At 41.4% G+C, this 20,359-nt stretch overlaps 1 protein-coding gene across 4 annotated transcripts in view; it reads right to left on the bottom strand.

The window, feature by feature from the left end:
• The window catches only part of BCAS1 (brain enriched myelin associated protein 1), a 50,597-nt gene that overhangs the window by 17,957 nt on the left and 12,281 nt on the right, over window positions 1–20,359 (bottom strand). For 2 of the 4 annotated variants that reach the window (XM_074605285.1, XM_074605284.1), the window contains exons 4-8: window positions 16,917–17,072; window positions 16,303–16,347; window positions 11,111–11,251; window positions 7,903–7,938; window positions 7,353–7,556 (exon numbers count right to left, since the gene is read on the bottom strand). In XM_074605285.1, coding sequence (XP_074461386.1) covers window positions 7,353–7,556; window positions 7,903–7,938; window positions 11,111–11,251; window positions 16,303–16,347; window positions 16,917–17,072 — 582 coding nt within the window. The remainder of the gene's footprint in view (window positions 1–7,352; window positions 7,557–7,902; window positions 7,939–11,110; window positions 11,252–16,302; window positions 16,348–16,916; window positions 17,073–20,359) is intronic. The other 2 variants (XM_074605286.1, XM_074605287.1) reach the window with 1 other exon arrangement.

The raw sequence follows: 20,359 nt of genomic DNA, 5'->3' as shown, positions 1-20,359 counted from the left end.
AATTTCCTACATGCCCGCAGCCTTCTCAAGGCTGTCCTGGGAATGCTCAATGTGTTAATGGGAACAACAAAAACCGCAGAGCAGAACAGATGAAGAGGCCCGTTGCTGCTGTAGGAGGTGGAGGCCCAGCCGGGCAGGAGCCTGAACGCGCTTTGCCCTACCTGACTCTTCTGCCCGGGTAAATAACACTCTTTGCTCTCAGGAACCACTAATTAATTCCCATCCCACTGTAACTGTATAAAGTATCTTTCTTTCTGCCATGAAGAGAAGCTATTATGCTAATAACTAGGTAATTTGACCCGAAGCAAGCCCTTTATCATTTCGCAGCCTGTTGCCCAAAGGTGCACGACATTATAAAAGCAGGATAAGTTACACCCTCAGCCTCCAATACAGCATCAAATGGCAGCAGTTACCCTAGGTCCTGGCATTTCAACACGTGCTGCTGCTTAAAAATACAGCATAAGCACAGCTGAAACGTATACTATGGTTACTACAGGAAGGAACTGCTGTAAATAAACCTCAATTATTTATATTTCACATTTTTTACATGTACGTACAGGAACTTACATGCAATGTATACTCACAGTTATTTTGACCAAATTAATTTTAGTCACGTGAACATGAGGACAATTTAAAAGGCAGCACCAAAGATTCGCCCTAGCCCCGCGTCCTGACTCAGGGTGGCAATAAATGGCTGCCTTCTCCAGCAGCAGCTTCTCGTGCTACTGCCCTCAGATGTTTTTCCAGTTCTTTTCAACTCAGTGACTCCCGTGTAATATCTTTAGTTTAACAGCCCTTGATGGATATTTTCCCTACAGAAATTCCTGACATCCAGCAGCCTCCTGTGGCAAGGAATTCCATAGCCAATGTGTGCTTTTTTTTTTTTTTGAAAAGTCTTTTATTTTCGTTTGCCACCAAATAATTTCATTTGATACTCTCTACTGCTTTTATTTTGAGCAATAACTGATCTTTCCCATTCACCTCTTACGTTACAGTAGTCATTCTGTATGCTGCTGTTATCTTCCTTTCTGAGCCAAAAAACCCCCACAAACCCTAATTTATGTGGTTCTTCATACAGAAGCCATTCAATATATTTATGCATTTTTCTCTCAGTATTAAACCTTTTAGTTCTATCATATTCTTTTTGAGTTGGGGGGACCCCACATGCAAGATGGGGTCTCGCCATGGACTTCTGTGGCAGCAAGAGAGATTTTGCTTTGTTCTTTACTCCTCTTCTGTGGAAGAAATGAACATTTTGGGGGTGGGGGAGAAGAATGATGAGGGAATAAATATTCCTTGGCCCTGCTGCCCGAGACGACTGCAGCACAGCCCGCTTCCCCATGGAATTGTAGATTTAATTTATATTTATGAACATTTTTGAGATAATCAATCTATAATAATTTTAATCTATATTTCTGCCTATTCACACATACATATAATCAATTCACCATCTCTTTGCTTGAGGGAAATGATTCATTGCATGAGCTGAAACAGTGGCTCAATAAAGCAGGAACCTGGCTTCTGGGAGCTCATCATTCAAAGATTAGGGTTTGGGATCATATTACTGCTACGCTGTTCCAGCTGCAACCCGAATGAGTTTTGTCTCTCAAGCTACGTCTGTGCAATGGCGTTAGTGTCACTGCTGATAACAAATGCATCCTGGGGCGAAATAGTGAACTCTGAAAAGCACTGCCTATTTAAATAAAGAAAAGAGCTAAATGATAGTCAACGATTCAGAGAGATTGATTTGTTTAAAGTAATGCATGACTTTTTGTACATTTCTTCATGGATTCCATAGGATGCCTTAAGAAAGTTTAAATCCTCTTTCAGTATATCTAATTTTTACCTTTTTTTTTAAAATAAACTTAGCTATCCAATGTACCAATGCAGTTACTTAAATTTGGTACTCTATTAGGCATATCAAAGTTGTTGCAGACGTTACAGGTTATCTTGTTTGAGATCTTAGCCTTGCTATTAAAAACTTTATGATAATTTTCTTGTAATTATCTCCAGGAATCATTCTTCTGTACCCATCTTCCTCTGCAAGACTGAATTAACCGATGCTGAAGATTTTCTTTTACAATTTTGTGATCTCAAAGATATCTCTGGAGGCCTAGTCCAACCTCCTGCTCAAAGCAGGGGTCGCATCAGGTTGCTGAGGATTTGTCAAGTTGAGCTTTCAGTATCTTCAAGGCTGCACATTCCACAACTTCCATGCAATCAGATCAGAGTATTCAGATATGCTGGGACAAAAGGAGACTCTAGAGACATCACAAAATCATCTCAAATAAGACTGACTGAGGTGGAAGTTTCTTGGAGACTGATGACACATGGCCATGGTATATTGTGTACTTCAGAGATGCAGAGAGCACCTGTGTATGGTCTTTCAGTAGAGGGGAAAACCCCTTCCGGCTAAGAAGGTTTTCTAACATACTTTTAAGAACATTTTTAAAATTTTGTTTCTGTTTCCCTTGGGAAAATGGAAGAAAATTTTCCATTTGTGCATTCAAGGGAATCACCAAGGTGTTTCTGGCAGGAATTAAAAGTATAATAGGAAGAATCTGACGAAGATAAAGTCAATAAACTTTGAATGATATTACAATAACCTAAACTGCTCTCTGGAGCGATGGGCTCAGTTTCTTTACTTCACCTGGGAGAAAACACAAAAACTATATCAAGTTTTGTGACTAGTTTTGGGAGGAAACTGCAGTTTGTATATAATAATAATAATAGTTTGCAAACAGCCTAGCTCTATCAGCTTTATGAGTCTTCAATGTATGAGTATTCTCATAAATGTAAATTGTCACCTTATACACCTATAAATTGCATCATCTGAGATTGCTGGATTCATGGGTCCAAATTCTGCCTCCAGTTTCCTTAGACACAAATTGTATTAAATTTAACCTAAGTCAGCAGCTATTGCTGTTATGGGCCGTGGAGACAGAATTGGTATTGGGTTGTTTTCATTTTCTTTTTTTAAAGGCACTCTGCCAAGCTCAGGAAACATTTCAAGATACATTTGTTTGAAGAAGTAAGATGAGCGACATCCTTTGTTCTTCCTATTACAGAACTACCTTTGTTTTCTTTTTCAAAATAATGTTTTATTTTATAACACACAACCAGTGAAGGTAGAGTATTTTCCTAGGCTCTCTATTTCATTATGTTTGGGAAGCATCCTTCCATCTCTTAAATGACAGTGTCTCTAATTTTCTTCTAGTAATAAGCTTACTTTGAACAGTTATGATAGAAAGTTTGTCTCTACCCTTTGAGTCCTCTTTCTGGATCTTACAAACTCTCCTGTAGTTTTGGTGAACTATTACTGCACCATTTTCTTATCTAGGTTCCCGTCCATACAAATTGTTGCCTTGTAAGGGTGTAACTTATTTTGTGACCTGGGTAATTTTGATGAGGGTTTTCCTTTTGCCTGCTGCATCTTTCTTCAAAATGCAGGTAAACACTATACCCTGCTTTGATCTTGTGCTGGAGTCTGAGCTGGCATCGCCACTGCATTTCATTAGACCCAAGGAACAGTTCTGCTGCTTTTCCTGGGTCATACCTTCTTTATAAAGCAGCTTTTCTTTTTTTCCTTAACAATGTAGATGAGAGATGACCTTTTGCTCAAGAAATTTCCACTTAAAAGAGCAGTCATGCTTGAGATCTGTTCCTGCCGCTCGCAGACTCAGGGCAGGAAGCAGAGAGGGTTAGAGAGGCTCTAACCCACCTTCCTGCCCTCCTTTGCCAGCGCAAAGACGACAGAGATTGCTGCAGTTACGGGAGCTCCGCTTTAACCATCAATCTGCCCTCAGACCTCCACCCTGAAGGTCCCCATGACCTGCAGCTGCTGCCTGAAGGTGCCACTCAGCCGACCTTGAGCCATAAAAGCTCGGACTATTAACCAGTTAGCATGAACCACTGCCAGCTTATGGTTAAAACCACACGGATCTGTACACAGCCCAGAAGCGCGGTTCTGACTCACAAGTTGTATTGGATTTCTTTGCTGGGTTGAGGAGGTTAAGGCCCCTCCCCGCTGCCAGGATGGCAGCTGGGCCAGCAGTCAGGCGGCGCCCCAAAGCCCATTGCCTATTGTCCTCCTCACCCCCTCAGCCAGGGGGAATGAATTCTCTTTCAAGTTTCTTCATCCATTTACCCAGAAAAAAATGGCCAGAAACTCCTTCCCTCCTGCCTGATAGGTGGTTTGTACCAGGATGGGAACGGCTCGCCTGCTCCCATCCTGGAATATACGGGAACTTGATAAGTCCTAGGCAATTTTGACATTTGTCTTGCACACTCCACCCAAATATTTATCTTTGCTTTCCTATGGGAGAGTAGGGTTGCAGGCTCAGCAATAAAAGGTGTTATTCTGCTTCACTTAATAGCTAACCAGTTTCCTGTTGCATTACCAGTGCGTAAATACCCCTCAGTAAAAAGGGCATGCTTTTTCTGCGTTTGTATAGCAACACAGTTGCAACAGCTTACAATTCTATTTTTTTTTTTAAAATATACACACTTTTAAAGATAATTCGCAGAACAGTCTAAATAATACTCCCTCAATCACTTTCCTCCATCATTTACTGGCACGCTTTGATCAGATATAAATGAAGCGTCGTGTTTCTCTGCCCTCATCAGATATCTACAAGGTCTCGAAAACCAGGTTTCCAACACAAATATGTGAAATTACTAACTGTAATTTTTCTATTAATATTCCTTAGTATTTGAAAAAAAGCTAGTATGACAAACATTTCAGTAACAGTTATGAAAATTCTTGTGCAGACTGATCAGGAAACGGGGCAAATACAGTCGCAGTGGTTTCCATCTGAGGAGATGAATAAAGATTTTATTTCTTTTTCTTGTGTATATTTATTCGTCTGTAGTCAGAGCAGCAGCATTAACTGCAACGTGTTGACAGGCACTTCATTAGCTTTACTTTGAAGTGAAAACTCATCAGAAGATAGACATTTGAGAGAATATCTGGAAAGAGAGAAGTTGGACTTGAATCCTGGATCTATCGACTGTTGTGGTTGCTATTTATTAGGTCAGAAGGAAAAGCTACACATGACTGAATTATACACCTATTTGGAACAGTTGTAGCTTTGGTTCTCTATCCTAGCAAAAGGGCAGTACATTAAGGGTGCCCGAAAAAGAGATAAAATCATTGCAGGAAAAAAAAATACAACAGAATCCTCGAACCAAGCAGAGTTTGAGGCTAACCTGTAGTCTAAGGACTTTTTTTTCTTTTACCACGTCTATCTTTTTTTTTTTTTCCAGCTTCAAGCTGACTGGGTCACCAAGGTCTTTCATCAAAGGAAATATAACGTTATTCTCTGTCAAGAAAACCCAGTAAAGCAACATCGCCCTTTTATAAGTAAGGATTCAATGCTCAAGCAGGCAGGTTTGGTTTTTTTTTTTTTTTTAAATCCTTAGGACCAATTTCAGTTTCTATAGCAGAAATCTTGCAAAAACATTTGGTCTCAGGACGATTCCAGACCCAAGAATTTCTAACTAAGCAGAAGTGGCCTCATTTTCCAAAGTTAAAAGTCAGATTTCGTGTACTATTATATTTTGGTGCATTTGAGCACATGATTTGACTAACCCTTAATATTTTTGGTAGCAAACGTAACCTACTTAAAGTTGTAGCGAGTTCTCTGCACTTCCCATTTGCTGATATAAGTAGCTTTATTTTAATTATGATATAAGATAAATTAAACCCAACATTATGAACAAACAGAAGTGAAAGACAGAATTTTGCTACAAGGTTTATACCCTTGAGATGCTGGAGATCCCAGAACTTCATGTGAAGATTGGTCTAAGGTTAAAAAGACACCACGTAGTTACCTAGACCTAGTTTCACTTCGCTATAAGATGAGATACGGGGAGCTGGTGTTCACCGTGAGCACAACCTACGTTATACAGAGCAGTAAAATATCTACAACTACATTGTTTTGGGTTAATCTTTCAAAATAAGGTTTTTAAGTCTTACCAAAACCTTATCAGATTCATATATTTTCTGAAACCAACCGTCACCACCAATCGCTCCTCCCCCGGAGTGATTTTTCGCTATTTTTCTGCAAGAAAACTTGCCCTTCTTACACGCTTTTTCTTTCTTTCTTCAATACGCAAAAGGCCTTGTTAGTTCATTATGAAAATACTGAACTTCAGACCAGATTTATTACTCAGTTTTACACTGAAACTGCATACAACCATCTGTGTGGAGGCCTCTTCTTTTTTCTGACTTCATCCCGATGTTCAGCACACATCCTGCTTCTCATCTCTGTTTTCATATAAGCCAGACTACTCAGAGAGAGGAGGAGGCTTCCATAGCAATAACAACTATATAAAAACCCTCCCTCTCCCTCTTCTTCACAACTTTCCTCTCATTCCAAGTACCTGATTCACCCAGTTCCAGAGGAAATTAAGTCCCAAGTTACAAATGTTTCAAGCTTAGATTGTTTTCAAGCATGTTTACTCTGTAAATATCTAAAAACCTTTGGTTTTTTTTTAATGTAAGTAGCGTATCCGGGCTGTATCTCCAGTATCACTGCCTAGCAGGGAAAAATACAGCTAAAGGAGCTGCAGGGCTGGCCACTCGGTCAGCATCTGTGCGCTTGGAAGCATTTCATTCCTGGGATTTGAACTTGAACAGAAGCCCAGGAAAGCAGTTATTCAACATACAGTGATTCAGTAAAGTTTAATACAACTCTTCTCTTAAATTAAATGAGAAAAGAATAAGCCTTCAGCTTATAAAGCACTGAGGATTGTGGAAACAGGAACCATATTTTCAAAGTTGGTCCTATTTTTAGTTAAGACTGTTATTTAACCTGAGGAAAAATGTGTCTTCCCAAGCAATCAATCTCCAAATCTAAAGACTGCTCCACTCTGGTATGAAAGCTTTTCTATTGGAAAAGAGACCAGATTCCAGGTTTTCAGACATTTGGAACTAAATCAGTTCTCATAAAAGCGAAACGTGTTTTTATAGCTGTATCTCGATTAATGATACAATTTGGTAAAGAAAACTATAATCTCCGCAGGACTTTTAACAAGTATCTTGAATCGACAGAGTAATACCCCTTCTTCCATAATATCATTCAAAAATAGTACAGACAGGTTTAAAAGACTACAGTTTTATGAGATCCTTATGCAGGAGTCTAACTGCCATGTGCATGTGTGACTGCCCAGAGCTCAAGTATGCATCGGGAACTGCATAGAGCATTTATGTCCCTCGTGCATTTGGCACGTGGGACACGCTCAGCTCCGCAGGCCTGACTGCTCTACTGCGGCTCTGTGCTTGGCAACACCTCCAGGCGCTGCGTGAAGGTGGAGCTGGGGGATGGACCAGCTCCCAAACCCAGACATACCTTTTTCCAAAAGAGCTTGCTCAGTGGTATAGGAGTGGATGCCGATTTCTCCTTCGTCACCTCTTTGGGGGCTTCGGTGGCCGCTGCCGGCTGTTGGGCTGCAGGCTCGGGGGCTTTTGTATTCTGCTTGGCTGTCTGCGGCTCTTGAGAGGAAGGGACATTTTTGTCTGATTTTACAGAGGTAACAGGCTGCTGTTCAGTGCTCTAGGAAGAAACATGAACACAGAGGCTACTGGAAATGTGTGAAGGACGAGATGCTTGCAGCAGGTTCAGGATTCACCTGGTAGGAGAGGTAAGCGCGTGGTGGGCCACCATTGCACAGGACACAGCGAGCAACAAGGCGCAGCTCACGAGCTGCATCGCCCCGTCCTTCCAAATGAAGTAACGTCTTGAACAGAGGAAGCAAATTACATAGCAACCCACCCTTCACAACAGAGGTGATTAATTGATTAAGAAATTAAAACAGTGTCTTTGAGACTGGAAATGACAGCAAGAATAATTACCCTTTGACTGCATTATTCACACAGATAACTTGACTCATCCTACTCACTTTGGTATTAGTCGTCTGTTGGGTCTCTTTCGCAGCCTGGAGGGAAACAAAACACAAAGACAAGTCTGTCTCTGGCAGTGTCAGCGCTCACAGTTACACAGTTCAGGAATTGTCTGTGTCACAAATTATTTTATTTTTAGTGAATGTTTGTGAAGGCCCTGGCTCCTGCAACCATGGAAACTGATCCCTGGCAGAGGCACGGCTGCCTGAAGGGGCTGCCAGCTCCCATCCTTCTACCTGCGGCAGCGCTGCAGCCTTCTGTTGAATTGCTTAGTGCTCACGCTGCTGTGCTTGCAGCCCTCAAATTGTTCTTTAAAAATATCTGGATTTACATATAAATGCCCAGTTTCTTCAGGTAAGACTTTACACAGGGTTTTAAAATATTAGCAGAGGGGTTTTTTGTGTGTTTTTTTTTTTTTTTTTTTTTTTTAACCAAGCTGGGTCTGCATGTGCAACTTTCAGCGCGCACATACAAGCCAGAGCTGGGTCTTTTCCACGGGGGGAACTGCATACGAGTCAGGGACACGCTAACATCGCCTTCAAAGCAGGAGGCTTTGCTTTCTGGGATACAAGACTGCCTGGAAGCGAAGGGCACAGAACAGCCCTGGCTTTACAACTTGGAAACAGGAGTTGCAGCTCTACAAAGAGGAGCTCTGCAGGTGCCGAGGTTGGTTTACTCCATCCACTCGCTTTCGTGCATTAGGTTGGATTTACTGTTTTGTGAAAAATCATTCAAGTGATGGGTCTCCTGGTTTCATCAAAATACACGAAGGCAGGAGGGATCCAGTTTGCTAAACTCCTTTCCGGCCAGCGATATATACCAGCACCTGTTGACCCCAGTGCCCAGCATAGCTTACGCTGAAGATGAGTGTCTGAGCTGTACAAAAAGAGGAGCAGCAAGGCACAAACTCAAATAAACAGGAGCCCAGCACCGCCGGGTTTCGGCAGCCTGCCACACGCTTCCCAGGTTTCTTGAATGAATAGGTGAGAAGTGTTTTGCAGGAGCCAAGAACTTTTTTTTGTGGTTAGCTCTAATGAACAAGATCCAGAGAAAGTGGTAAAAAGTAATGTAATGCCACGCGCTGGCTTCAGTACTAATGCTGCAAATAAGTGATTAACCCTTCCCAGTCAAAACTCGATAAATAAGTACAGTTATACTGCAGAACTGGCATGCAATGCAAGGCAAATATATGTGGATGGGAATAAAAGAACTGAAATGCCACCCAAACTCAGTCTTTGAGGTCAAATGGCCATCAGCTTATGTTATGGATTTCTATTAGGATGCGTATTGCTGTTTAAAAACAACATTCACAAGTTGCTTGAAAGTTAGTATTTATGTAAACACAGGATACCGAAAAACAATGTTAAACTAATAGTAAATCTTTTCTTAACTAAGATACTGAGAAATGCATTTTGGAATACTTGCAGAGACAGAACTTTTAGAGAGAGTGAAGTGCTTAAAATTAAATATGACTACTATATTAAAATGATCATTTCAAATAGAGGAATTCATTACCTGTTCCTCTAGTTGACACATCGTGCTAAGGCATTTCAAACGAAGGGAGAGAGACAGAACTACTTTTTCTTTTTTTAAACTACAGGCGATAACTTCAGGGCTTGCCTGTCACATCACTGCTCCAAATTGAATTTCCACTTTCAGTCAGCCTTACAAGCAAACCATTGGCACTATTTTAATCTGTCTCTCTTGTTCTTAATATGCTATCAATGATACCCCACTTACTGCTTCTGTGTTTTGTATGTGGAAAGCAAGCTGTGAAAATAAACTTAGAAACATGAAAAAAACAATTTATAAAGTGATGGCATTTTATAAGAGAGATTTTATTGGTGTAAAAATGTAGTGCTGTTGCATTCCTTCAAGATAACTGCTTTCATTCCAGACCAAAAGTCTTTAAAATTCTGTCAAATAGCCTAATGAAAACAAATCTTCTCTCCCAACAGGTCATTGCAAGATTTTGGACTACTGGAGAAGAGACCTTAAAACGTGCTAGCCAGGTCTTTATTTTACCAGGAAGTCCTAATTCATTATGAACAAGTAATTAATATTTCAATTATATTAAATATCAAAACTATTACCCATCAGTTTAGCATATACAAGGTGAGATCTTAACTTTAAGCTTTTGGCAAGAACTGCAGACTTAAAAGCATGGGGAAGATTATTATTCCTTCAGTAATATGCAGATGACATTTTTATCTTAAAAATGAGACGGTGGAAAGAACATTTTGTTTCAAAAATATCTTAAAGAACTCCCTTTGCCTTGTGTCCTTGATTATAAAGCCCCCTACTCACCAGAAATTCCACGTGGGTGTTTTGAGTGAGCATTAAATATTAATTACTTTCCTCCCCCAGTGGAAGGGTCTCTGCATTCTTTGGGCTAAAAAGCTACAATTCTCTGCTTCCCTGCCCCAGAACATCATGGCAGATTATCTTCTTCAGAGAATGCAGAAATGCCCAAATCTGGAACTTGAGACTAAAGCTGATGAAAAGTTCTCAGTGGGTTTTTTTTTTTTTTTTTAAGGTAAAAGCTAACGTCCTCTAAAACAAGCATTTGTGTGAAAAGCATGCATCGTGAACAACTTTAAAGTATCCTTGAAAACCCAAACTTCTTCCATCCAAACTAAACTTAGAATTCAATCAACAATTACTTGCCTTGTTTGCAGTGAAAAGTAACTATTTCTGAAGGAAATTCCATGGTCCAACCTTCTCTGTGCCGTATCAGATGCCCCAGTTGAGCAAATCACCAGTTTAACCACGTGACAGTGCACATTAAGGCAATGTGGAGCATAAAGCCTTAACTGTAGCTGGACTGAGCTCTTAAACCTGTCCTACAATTCCAGTCACTGTTCGTATCTGCATAATTCATTGTTTGTCAGTACCTTTTGTTGTATTTTTATTTTGAGTGGCCAGGGAAGTTTAGTCAGCGTTAGTAAGTAACTGGGGAGCTCGTAGTGGGGAAGGTTAGAGGAATTGTTTCAGAATCCTGAATTCACAGATGGTATAACGAGAGAAACATTGCAGATGAAGATTGTTTTCATAACATGTGGCACAGAAATGCTCACACCAGTAGTTTTCGGAGCACTGCACATCTGGCCAGATGCTGATTTCAGTTACCAATGAAATAACTTTGCCTGTGACAGGGGCCATCTGTTACTGCTCAGGGTTCTGCTCTCACTAGCGTTTCATACAGACCTTATGCCTAAAGAGTTTGCTAAATGTACTGTGTCCTAGCTTGGGACTCTCTGCCTTCTTTTTCTTGGCTCCTTTAGTTTGGGATTCTGCCGCTGTCTTCGGAGCAGGCTGCCCACCATGGCCTTTTTCCGCTTTTGTTCCCTTTTGTACAACAGCATTTGAAGTTGAATATTTATTGCAAAGTTCTTATTTAGTTCACGAAAAACATTCAAACACTCATACATGTAGTATTAAAACCAAACATTTCTTTTTTTACTCTGGACAATAAGTTATGTTTCCCTCCAATTGCTCAGTTCTCCTCAGACTTTCTTTCACACGAGTAGTGCAATGACTGTAAGAGCTGGGGCAATCCAGTTGCTCAATTAAACCACAATTTGCCCCCCATATTCTTCATTAAATTGAAACCCAAATCCCACAAAGGCTGAGGCTTCTGTATTTAAATTCAGGAGTAGTCAACTAAATTTGGGACTTGTAAGTTTAAAATAGGCAGATATATAAATCTTTGAAAATACCTTCATCTTTTTTGTTGTGGTATTACAGGGACTTTAAGATGTTTTGCATAACGCATTATTACTTAATGGCAGTATGAATATTCATGATACATGCTACATACTTTCATTTGCATGAATATTATTTGCAAACTTGAAATATTGGATCAGAAAAATAGTAGGGATAGACTGATACTAAAAATGATTAATTAGAAAGTGCTGCTTCTTTTAAATTCCATTCTGAGTATTTGCAGGAGGCACTTGTTTTGGGCATCATAGCCCACTGATGTTAGAGACTGGACATCTAAAAAACTAGGCAGCACGTTGAAAAATCCACTACAAAGTACTATAAAATATAAAAACACTAACAGATGTCTATATGGGAAAAAAACAGTATCAGGCTATTTTTAAAGAGGAGTAGCAGGCTCCCTGCAGCTCAGTGCAGACAGAATTACCCTGCGTAGGGTAGAGGTGAGCCTATCCAAATATAAAACTTTTCTACAAGTCTTGGAAAAACTTGAGTAACAGTTGCTAAAATGTTCCATTTACCTTTTCACAGCATTGGAAAAATACATCTTCTAAAATCATAATTGAAGTACCTCCTCAAAACGTGTCTCTCCAAGTCACTATTGCTGTCCCTCCCCCTCAGGCCACCCAGTCTTCAACACAACCCTCTGCAGTTATCAGTGGAGGAAAGAAGGTTAAGCTTTCATGTTATGAACAGTAGATTTTTTTTTCCTTCCTTCCTTGCTGTTTTCGTCTTTTCAATAATAAAGAGGAAGGGCACAAAACCACAGGTTTCCAGGGTTTCTTTACTGAGCTACAAACATACAAACAAGTTAACACAAGAGTCTGTTCTAGGGCAAGAGCGGTTTACGTATGCCCACAATATATGGCTAATCGCAAATAATTTGGGGGAGCGTTCTTCACTCTTCACTGCCTCACAGTGTCAGATTTTAAAGCAGTAAGATGCCTTTGGCTACCTACTACAAAGGAGGATGCTGTATTTCTTTTACTTACTGGACTTCATTCTGATCTCCCATAGGCAATTTGGTTCCCAATTTAATTAAGAATCAGGCAGATATATGGTGAAGAAATACAATTTTTTTGGAAGTTGTGTTCCAATAAAAAAATGACTCAAGTGTTCACCCTCTGGGTAATTAGCTTGTCCTTTTACAAGCTTTGGTCTGATTTCTTTTACTCTTGAACAAGGCAAAAATAAAAGCTTCCATCTTAGTAAAAAGCTTCAAAATGAGTTGACAAAAATTTCTAGGAACTGCAGAAACATGAAGAGACCCAAACTCCAAAGAAACAATCAGCCTACAGTATTTATAATGTGAAGCATGAAGCACTGAGGTTGCCCACAACTAATAGGTGAGGAGGAAAGGTCTGGAATACAGAACGTAACAGGTACGACCATATTAAGTCAAGATCTTGGTCTCGGGATCATAGAACCATAGGGTTGGAAGGGACCTCTGGAGATCATCCAGTCCAACCCCCTGCCAGAGCAGGGTCACCCAGAGCAGGTGGCACAGGAACGCGTCCAGGCGGGTTTGGAATGTCTCCGGAGACGGAGACTCCACCACCTCTCTGGGCAGCCTGTGCCAGGGCTCTGCCACCCTCAAAGCAAAGAAGTTCCTCCTCATGTTTAGGTGGAACTTCCTATGTTCAAGTTTGTGCCCGTTACCTCTTGTCCTGTCCCCAGGCACCACTGAAAAGAGCCTGGCCCCATCCTCCTGACACCCACCCTTGAAGTATTTATAAGTGTTGATAAGGTCCCCCCTCAGCCGGTTTTTTTCCAGACTGAAGAGACCCAAATCCCTCAGCCTTTCTTCCTAAGAGAGGTGTTCCAGTCCCCTCACCATCTTGGTAGCCCTTTGCTGCACCCTCTCCAGCAGTTCCCCATCCCTCTTGAACCGGGGAGCCCAGAACTGGACACAGCGCTCCAGGTACAGCCTCACCAGGGCAGAGTAGAGGGGGAGGATGACCTACCCCGACCTGCTGGCCACACTCTTCCTGATGCACTCCATTTCATTCAGTGCGATTACATGCTTCCCACAAAGGGCTTTGTACTATGAAGAGGCTGTGGCCAGCCAAAACCTGGCCATTTTTCCTTGTACTCTGTACCATTCCCAGTATTCCCAAACATACAGTGATTTGGGAACAAGTCAGGATCTGCTGTAGATGGGTGAAACGGATCAGATCTGCCCAGGACTATTTAAGTGCTGTGTTGATTAGTATAAACTTGCAAAGGATCAATGAACCCGAGGAAGTATGACTAACTCCCATTCAACTCTGGTGTTTACATGGATGAAGTGACAATCATTAAGGGTGTGCCCAGGCTGCAGAACGCATACATGTCTTCAGCCAGCTGATCAACGCCAGAGGCATCGCTGATGACAGCGTATCGCTGCAAAAACCCCGAGTTCAGCTTTGCTGATGCCGCACACGTCTGCGTTTCAGCAGGAGGGATCACGCCGCTCTGCTTTGCTGCGCGAAGCTGAGGTGGGCTGGAGATGTTTCTGTGATTTATGAGAAAGCTTGGCTGTCCTCTTCGCCATGGGAGAGCACTGTGGAGGGGCACTGGGAACATCCCAGCCCTTGTGCGATAAAACCTGGCTCCTCCCTGCAAAGGGGCTGCGTGAGCAGCCAAAATGGAAGAGGGACCAGGAGCCAAAGACACAGGGGTCCCTGTGCCAGCCGAACCACGTCACAGCCCCGCAGCACTCCGGAGGGGCTCCGACTGCACCAAGGGGAGAGCCTCAATTAAGAACACATCCTTATATTAATATAGAAATTATTTCTCAGAGGAAAAAATGGCAATTATTTAATTTTATATATAGATATCTGTGAAATCCGCAGCTTTTCTGTATAGCAATTGTCAAGTTAACCTCTTAAACATATTTTTCCTTTAAGATAGTGAGAATACTCTATCAGGAAAACACTAGTGAAGATAAAGGAATTCTTCGTAAAAAAACAGCTCCCATTTAACCTCTATATAATGGGTTTGCACATCCTGCTAGTCATCTGGATTTGTTTACCCTCGCAGGTGTGATAGCAAACCAAACCCAAACAGCATATTTGTTTCCAAATTACAGCACACCTGCACCCACAGTCACCTGCTATAGAAGCACATGGGTGTGTTTGATAAAGCCAGGTATGCGAACGGGACTGAACAACTGGATTTTTCACAAGTTGTTGAAAGAGCGACAAGTCTCCCTGGAACAGTGCAATTTGATAACTACCTTTTCTGGATATCTTAGAAGACCTCAGTCCCAGAGTTACTGAGCTATAATCAGGGAATAATGTGTATCCCCCATGCACTCATCAAGCTTTCTGGAAAGACTGACTTCATTTTAGTAACAGGCTATATAAAATCAAATTGGACAAAAGGGATAAAAAAATAGGATGAAAACAAAAATGTTGATGCCAACAGTGATTTTGGCTACCTAATAGTTGCATGGAAAGACTATTTCCTTTCTTAGGGTTTTATTCTTTATGCATTAATTAAATTTTATCACAGGCATTGCAAGAAAAGCTTTAGTTATTTTAGTCATAACAATGTCTAAGGACATTTAATCTGGTAGTTCCCAGTTTTTCAGACAATGATATGTCTGTAGTCCACCGAGACACCAGAAGACAGAAGGCAGCTTGATACAAATCATCTCAGTTGTGCTTCTGCTGAAACTATTTTAAGTTTTGTCACTAACTTAACAGGACAAGAAGGGAAAGGAGAGGCCTTTGAATACCTACATTTTTCCATTTTAAAAGATAATGTTTTCAACTTCAAATTTTTATAGTTTATATTTTCCCCGCAGTGTTTTTTTTTCCTCCTTAAAGTTTGACAAATACATTGGATCAATTTGATATTCTCAATATCTCTGATAACAAATAAAAGATAAAAATAGTGAAGCTTCTCTGAATCCACATATAAAGGACCATCACTGCTCATGGATGCTAGAAAGTTTCCTCTTGCCAGCAGAAGCCGAGAACAAATGGTTTGTTAAAAGGAAAGCAAGGGGCCACATCTGCCTGGTACACGGAGGAGCATGTAACCCCCTGCAGGGGTGCTTCAGCCAGGAGCGTCTCGGAGAGGAAGTGCTGGGATCTCTCCCTGGTTTTTGATTTCAGCAGGAAGCTCATCCTTGCCCGTCCTCCTGCACCCCAAGGGGAGAACCAGCAGTAGCTGTGGGTGCCCCACAGGGCAGGAGGGTGGGAGCAGGCTCCTGCCCACCGAGCTTCCACAAGCAGGGGGACCTCACGTGTCCTCCCCAGCAGGGCACGGCAGCTCCAGCAGGTGTGCAGGGAGATAAGGGAGGCACACATATACACTACTGGAAAGAAGAACCAGAAGCTTTGTACAGCTCTACAAGCAAATGCTGTTTTCTGTGGATTTGAGAGGATTTTACTGCGGGGACCTGTGCTTTTTATATCAAGGACAAGCCAAGAGGAACAACCAAAAGCATTCATTGTCAGGTTATCATCAACCTTACAGAAAACGCTACAGTTCAGATCTTGATTGTAACATACGATATGAAGAATTGCATTGTTTATAATCATCTTTCTTTCAGATTTACTGAGGGGACAAATATTTTAAATTACTTCAAATGATACAATCAATTGGGGAAAAAGCAACACAACAAAGAGGAAATACCCGTGTCGAAAACATCTAGTGATCAGTGACAGAATGAGGAATCTGCCTACCTTGTCTTCAGAGTCACTTTTGGCTTCAGCTTTGCTCGGGGAGACCTTAAATATATTTGAGAAAAAAAACCCCAGTCACACCCAACTCAGTCTTTCAAAAAATCTGAAAGCTCATCTGTTTGACACTAGCAGTTTTTTCTAGCACAAAGGTGAAGAAGTACAAATACTGCTTTTCCTCCCCATGTGGGAAAGTTTATAAGTGTTTCTTGATAGCAACTTGAAGTCAACAGCTAAAATGAACAACATCTGGACAAAAGATATATTATTCAGGCTTATGCACCCAATTAGTCCATAAAAATGAACTTTTAGAGATTTATACAAAAAGTTTCTATCAGAAAATATTTAAGACAGCTAAATATCTCCAGGTCTACAAATACCTGTGCAGAAGAGGAAGTTTCCAGAGTAGGTCATCATCATTTGATCATGACCGCGCTGTACCTACATATCTCTATCACTCTCAAGACATCCTCCAAGGCACCTGCTTGGCTTCATTACTTCTCAGCGCGCACGACAGCGAACATGTTACATTTAGTTCCCCTGAAAATCCCCACAGGAGATTTTTATAAGCAATCTAAAGCATAGCCTAGAGATGAAAAGGAAAGGCGAAAGCTTACCAATGTTTTAAGGAAGCTCATGACGGAGTTGTCTACTGCAGCAGCTGGCTGGGGTTTGTCTTGTTTTACCTCTGCCTTTTCAGGTTGCTCAGCAGTGAGACCGTTGACACCTGCCGAGTCCTGCCGTAGGTCTTCTCGGTTGCAGGCATCTATCTCCTAAAAAAAGAGGGCAGAGTTTCCTCACTCCTAGCTTGCTTAATTTCCAGTGGAATGCCGAAGTAACATTTGTGACTTGCATTATGTTGTTCTGAGAATCACAACCCTAATTCCAACCATACTTCTCCAGCCTACATATTCAGAACAATCGAGCATTTATACATCTCTTTCCCCTCTTTTCTAATATATTCAGCATTTGCCATTGGTTGGAGGAACATTGTTCTCGGCTACCAAGTATAACAAACACAAGTAAAGTTGCACACAGCATCCCAAACAACACTGCTTTTCTCTTTTCAAGGCTGAACTTGTGAATAGGAACAAACGCTGAGATTTTGGCCTTTGATGGCCCAGTGTCTGATTGTACCATACAAAGATTGCTTCCGATACTCTGCAGATTCCTATTCTGCAATTCCAGAAATAATTTTTATCTAGCAAACACAAACATGATACAGATTAAAAGAATGGAAAAAGCCACAACCCAAAGTAATTCTTCTGAGCCAGATGGAGCTGCCTCCTCTTTTCCTGGAATTACAGTTCCCAGAGCCCAAAAACAGTTTTCCAGTGCTCAACCACTCACAAGTATGTAATAGACTCAGTTTCTGTTTAAACATCTAACCAAGGGTCTGTTTTTTAAAAACATCTCCTCAGACCAGTTTTGGAGAGCTTGGCACCCCTTTACGCTGAATTTACCAGCCATTCTGGCCACTTTCGCCTTGATCCTGCACAGGTAAAGCCAACACAGACGTTGTGCATGAGAGAGGAGCTTGAGAGAAGTCCCCATGTCCCGTTCAGCATTTCCTTTTTTAATACTTCAACAGCACTACGTCTGGCTAGTGATATCCAGGTCTGTTACCAGTAATCCTCCTCCCTTTTGTCTGTCTGTCTACATTGTGAGTGCAGGGCTGGATCTGTCAATTATTATTAAAGTAAATTGTGACTAGCGCGATGGTGGCCTCGACTTCGGTAGGAGATTTGGGACAGTGTTGAATGGGCAATCATGGCAGCACCACATTTCTTTAGCAGAAGTTATCATCCCCAACTATTTAGACAGCCTTAAACACCCGGTCACTTAGGAGACAGTGACTAGAGAAGCAGCAGTTAAGATACTGGATGCCCAGGTCACTCCAGAGGAAAAAAAAAAAAAAAGGACAAAAGATAAAACGGATGAACGGATAAAACTAGGTGTCTCCAGTAAAAAGTATCTTTGAATCACTGCTCTCAGACTGCCTGGAGGTCTGAGTGACACCAAGGATATTTTCCTGACATGCCAATTAGATGTACTTGTTCAGTGCTGGTTTTACTAGGAAAATTTTAAATTGTACTCTTGAGAGCTTTTCCCTGTAGCAGGATATTTGAAAACAATATTTGTACAGGATTTGCAGAGGACATACATTTCTGTAGGTCACTAATGGAAGGAGCAGACTAAAGATGCACAAGCGAGTTAAATCTTCAGAGGGTTAATTCAACATCAGGGAAGATGAGCACAGAGTGGCCAGTCTCCATGCAGCATTTAAGGAGTTAAAATATGCAAGGTTTTACTTGCAAGAACAGACTTCTAATTCTCCACCCACTGTTTTCCAAGTTTACCCAGGAAGAAACACAGCACAGTAGTTCAGAGTGCTTCAACAGGCTATTTAGAAGTTTTTTTACAAGGCTCTAACACACCACTTTGTCCAGCTGCCAGTTACAGGCCAGAGTGGCTCCAAGAACAATATGTCCCTTGCGGAACATGCGTGGCCACACCAGCTTCAGCAGCCCTGCTTCCAGGGATGCCATCTAAAGACCTCTGGTCATATGAAAAATGCTGGCTCTATTTCAGATATTAACAGGGCAACAAAGAGACCAAAGCAGCAGGAGGCAGAAGATACGTTGCTAAACAAAACTGGCTTCATTACCGAAGTACTTGATGCTATCAAACTCTTCACTACTTGATGTTATCAAACAAAAATAAGCAAACTTTATTTTACACACACAAGCCCAAGCTCTGGTGTTGGGCTGTCCTCTGTTTAAGAGGAAGAGATCTTTTTGCTAAGCTTGCGTGAACACGGCCGTTACCAGCAGCAGATACCACCTGGGACAGCTGGAGAGGTGACAGGCACCACCACTGTCAGTGCTGGCTCTTCCAGGGTACGTCCCTGCTAAAGCCCAGTAGATGTGCAAGCTGCTGCAGACCATGCAGAGCTTGAGCCGCAACACCACCCAAAAATCCCGGAACTCTGACTTGCAGAGCACGAATGGGCCCCATAACAACCCACTACCGCATGAGGGACCCTACGCCAGGATTCCCAAGCCAAGGCTGCCATTAGCCACCGAGATACAACTCGGATCCAGACTTTGATGGATGCTGTGATCCCACCTTGCGCTTTCATGGGAATACTGCTGCAGGAAAGAGCAGAGACTCAGGCCATCAGTATATAAATCAGGGAGAGAGAATGTGGAGTCCTACAATACCACATTTTCAGAGCCCTAGTCAAATAACCACAAAAACTTCTGTAGCAGCTCACTGCATAACATACTGCCCAAAGCCCTGGAGGCAAATAGTGAAAGAAAACCCTCTAGAAATAACAGAAGAAAGTCAGGATTAGAAGTTAACAGATAGTACGTACGTTCAATTCATTTCTTCGAGGAGCCAAATTTGGGGGGTAATAAACACCTTAAATACTTATACTGTAGTTTCAGTTCAGTCATTAGAAAAACATATCAAGAGAATGTATTCCTGCCAGCACTTTTGTTTCTATGAATCATGGCTCAGTGAAACATTTCAGGCATATAATTTATCTTTTCTTTGGCTTACATAGTAAATGCTTCATGAATTCATGAATTCTGTCCTTGTTTTAATTATGCTGTGTTCTGAATGTAGTTTTGTAGACCACAAAAATAAAGAGTGGTTCACCAAACACAGAATGTTTGTGCAGCTCTTTAGCTACAACTGTGGAGCCTCTCTCTTACTTACCAGCAACGCTGTTTGTTTTGTGTTGGCACTCAATTCAGGGAAACTTTGCTTTGCTTTTAGCTTTTACAGATACTACAAGTCATAATCCACCAAAAAAAAAGAAAAAAGAAACTGTTGGCAGCAATATCTGGATTTTTAGTATGATTATTTGGTAACAGTTTTAGTTACTACAGTAACAGCAATTAAATTAGACTTGGTCATTCTCCCATCCTACATGAGAACTAGCAACCTCAGAGGGAACAGAAGGCAACTGTGCTGCAAGGCAGAGACACAGCCTTTGTTTTAGAAATTGAGTTAAAGCAAGTTTGGCAACATATCAGAAATGTTTAGTTGA

The sequence above is a fragment of the Larus michahellis genome, chromosome 12 (genome assembly GCF_964199755.1).
Source record: "Larus michahellis chromosome 12, bLarMic1.1, whole genome shotgun sequence".
Lineage (NCBI taxonomy): Eukaryota > Metazoa > Chordata > Aves > Charadriiformes > Laridae > Larus > Larus michahellis.
The sequence above is the reverse complement of the archived record's forward strand: the minus strand, read 5'-3'. Positions and strand labels throughout refer to the sequence as shown.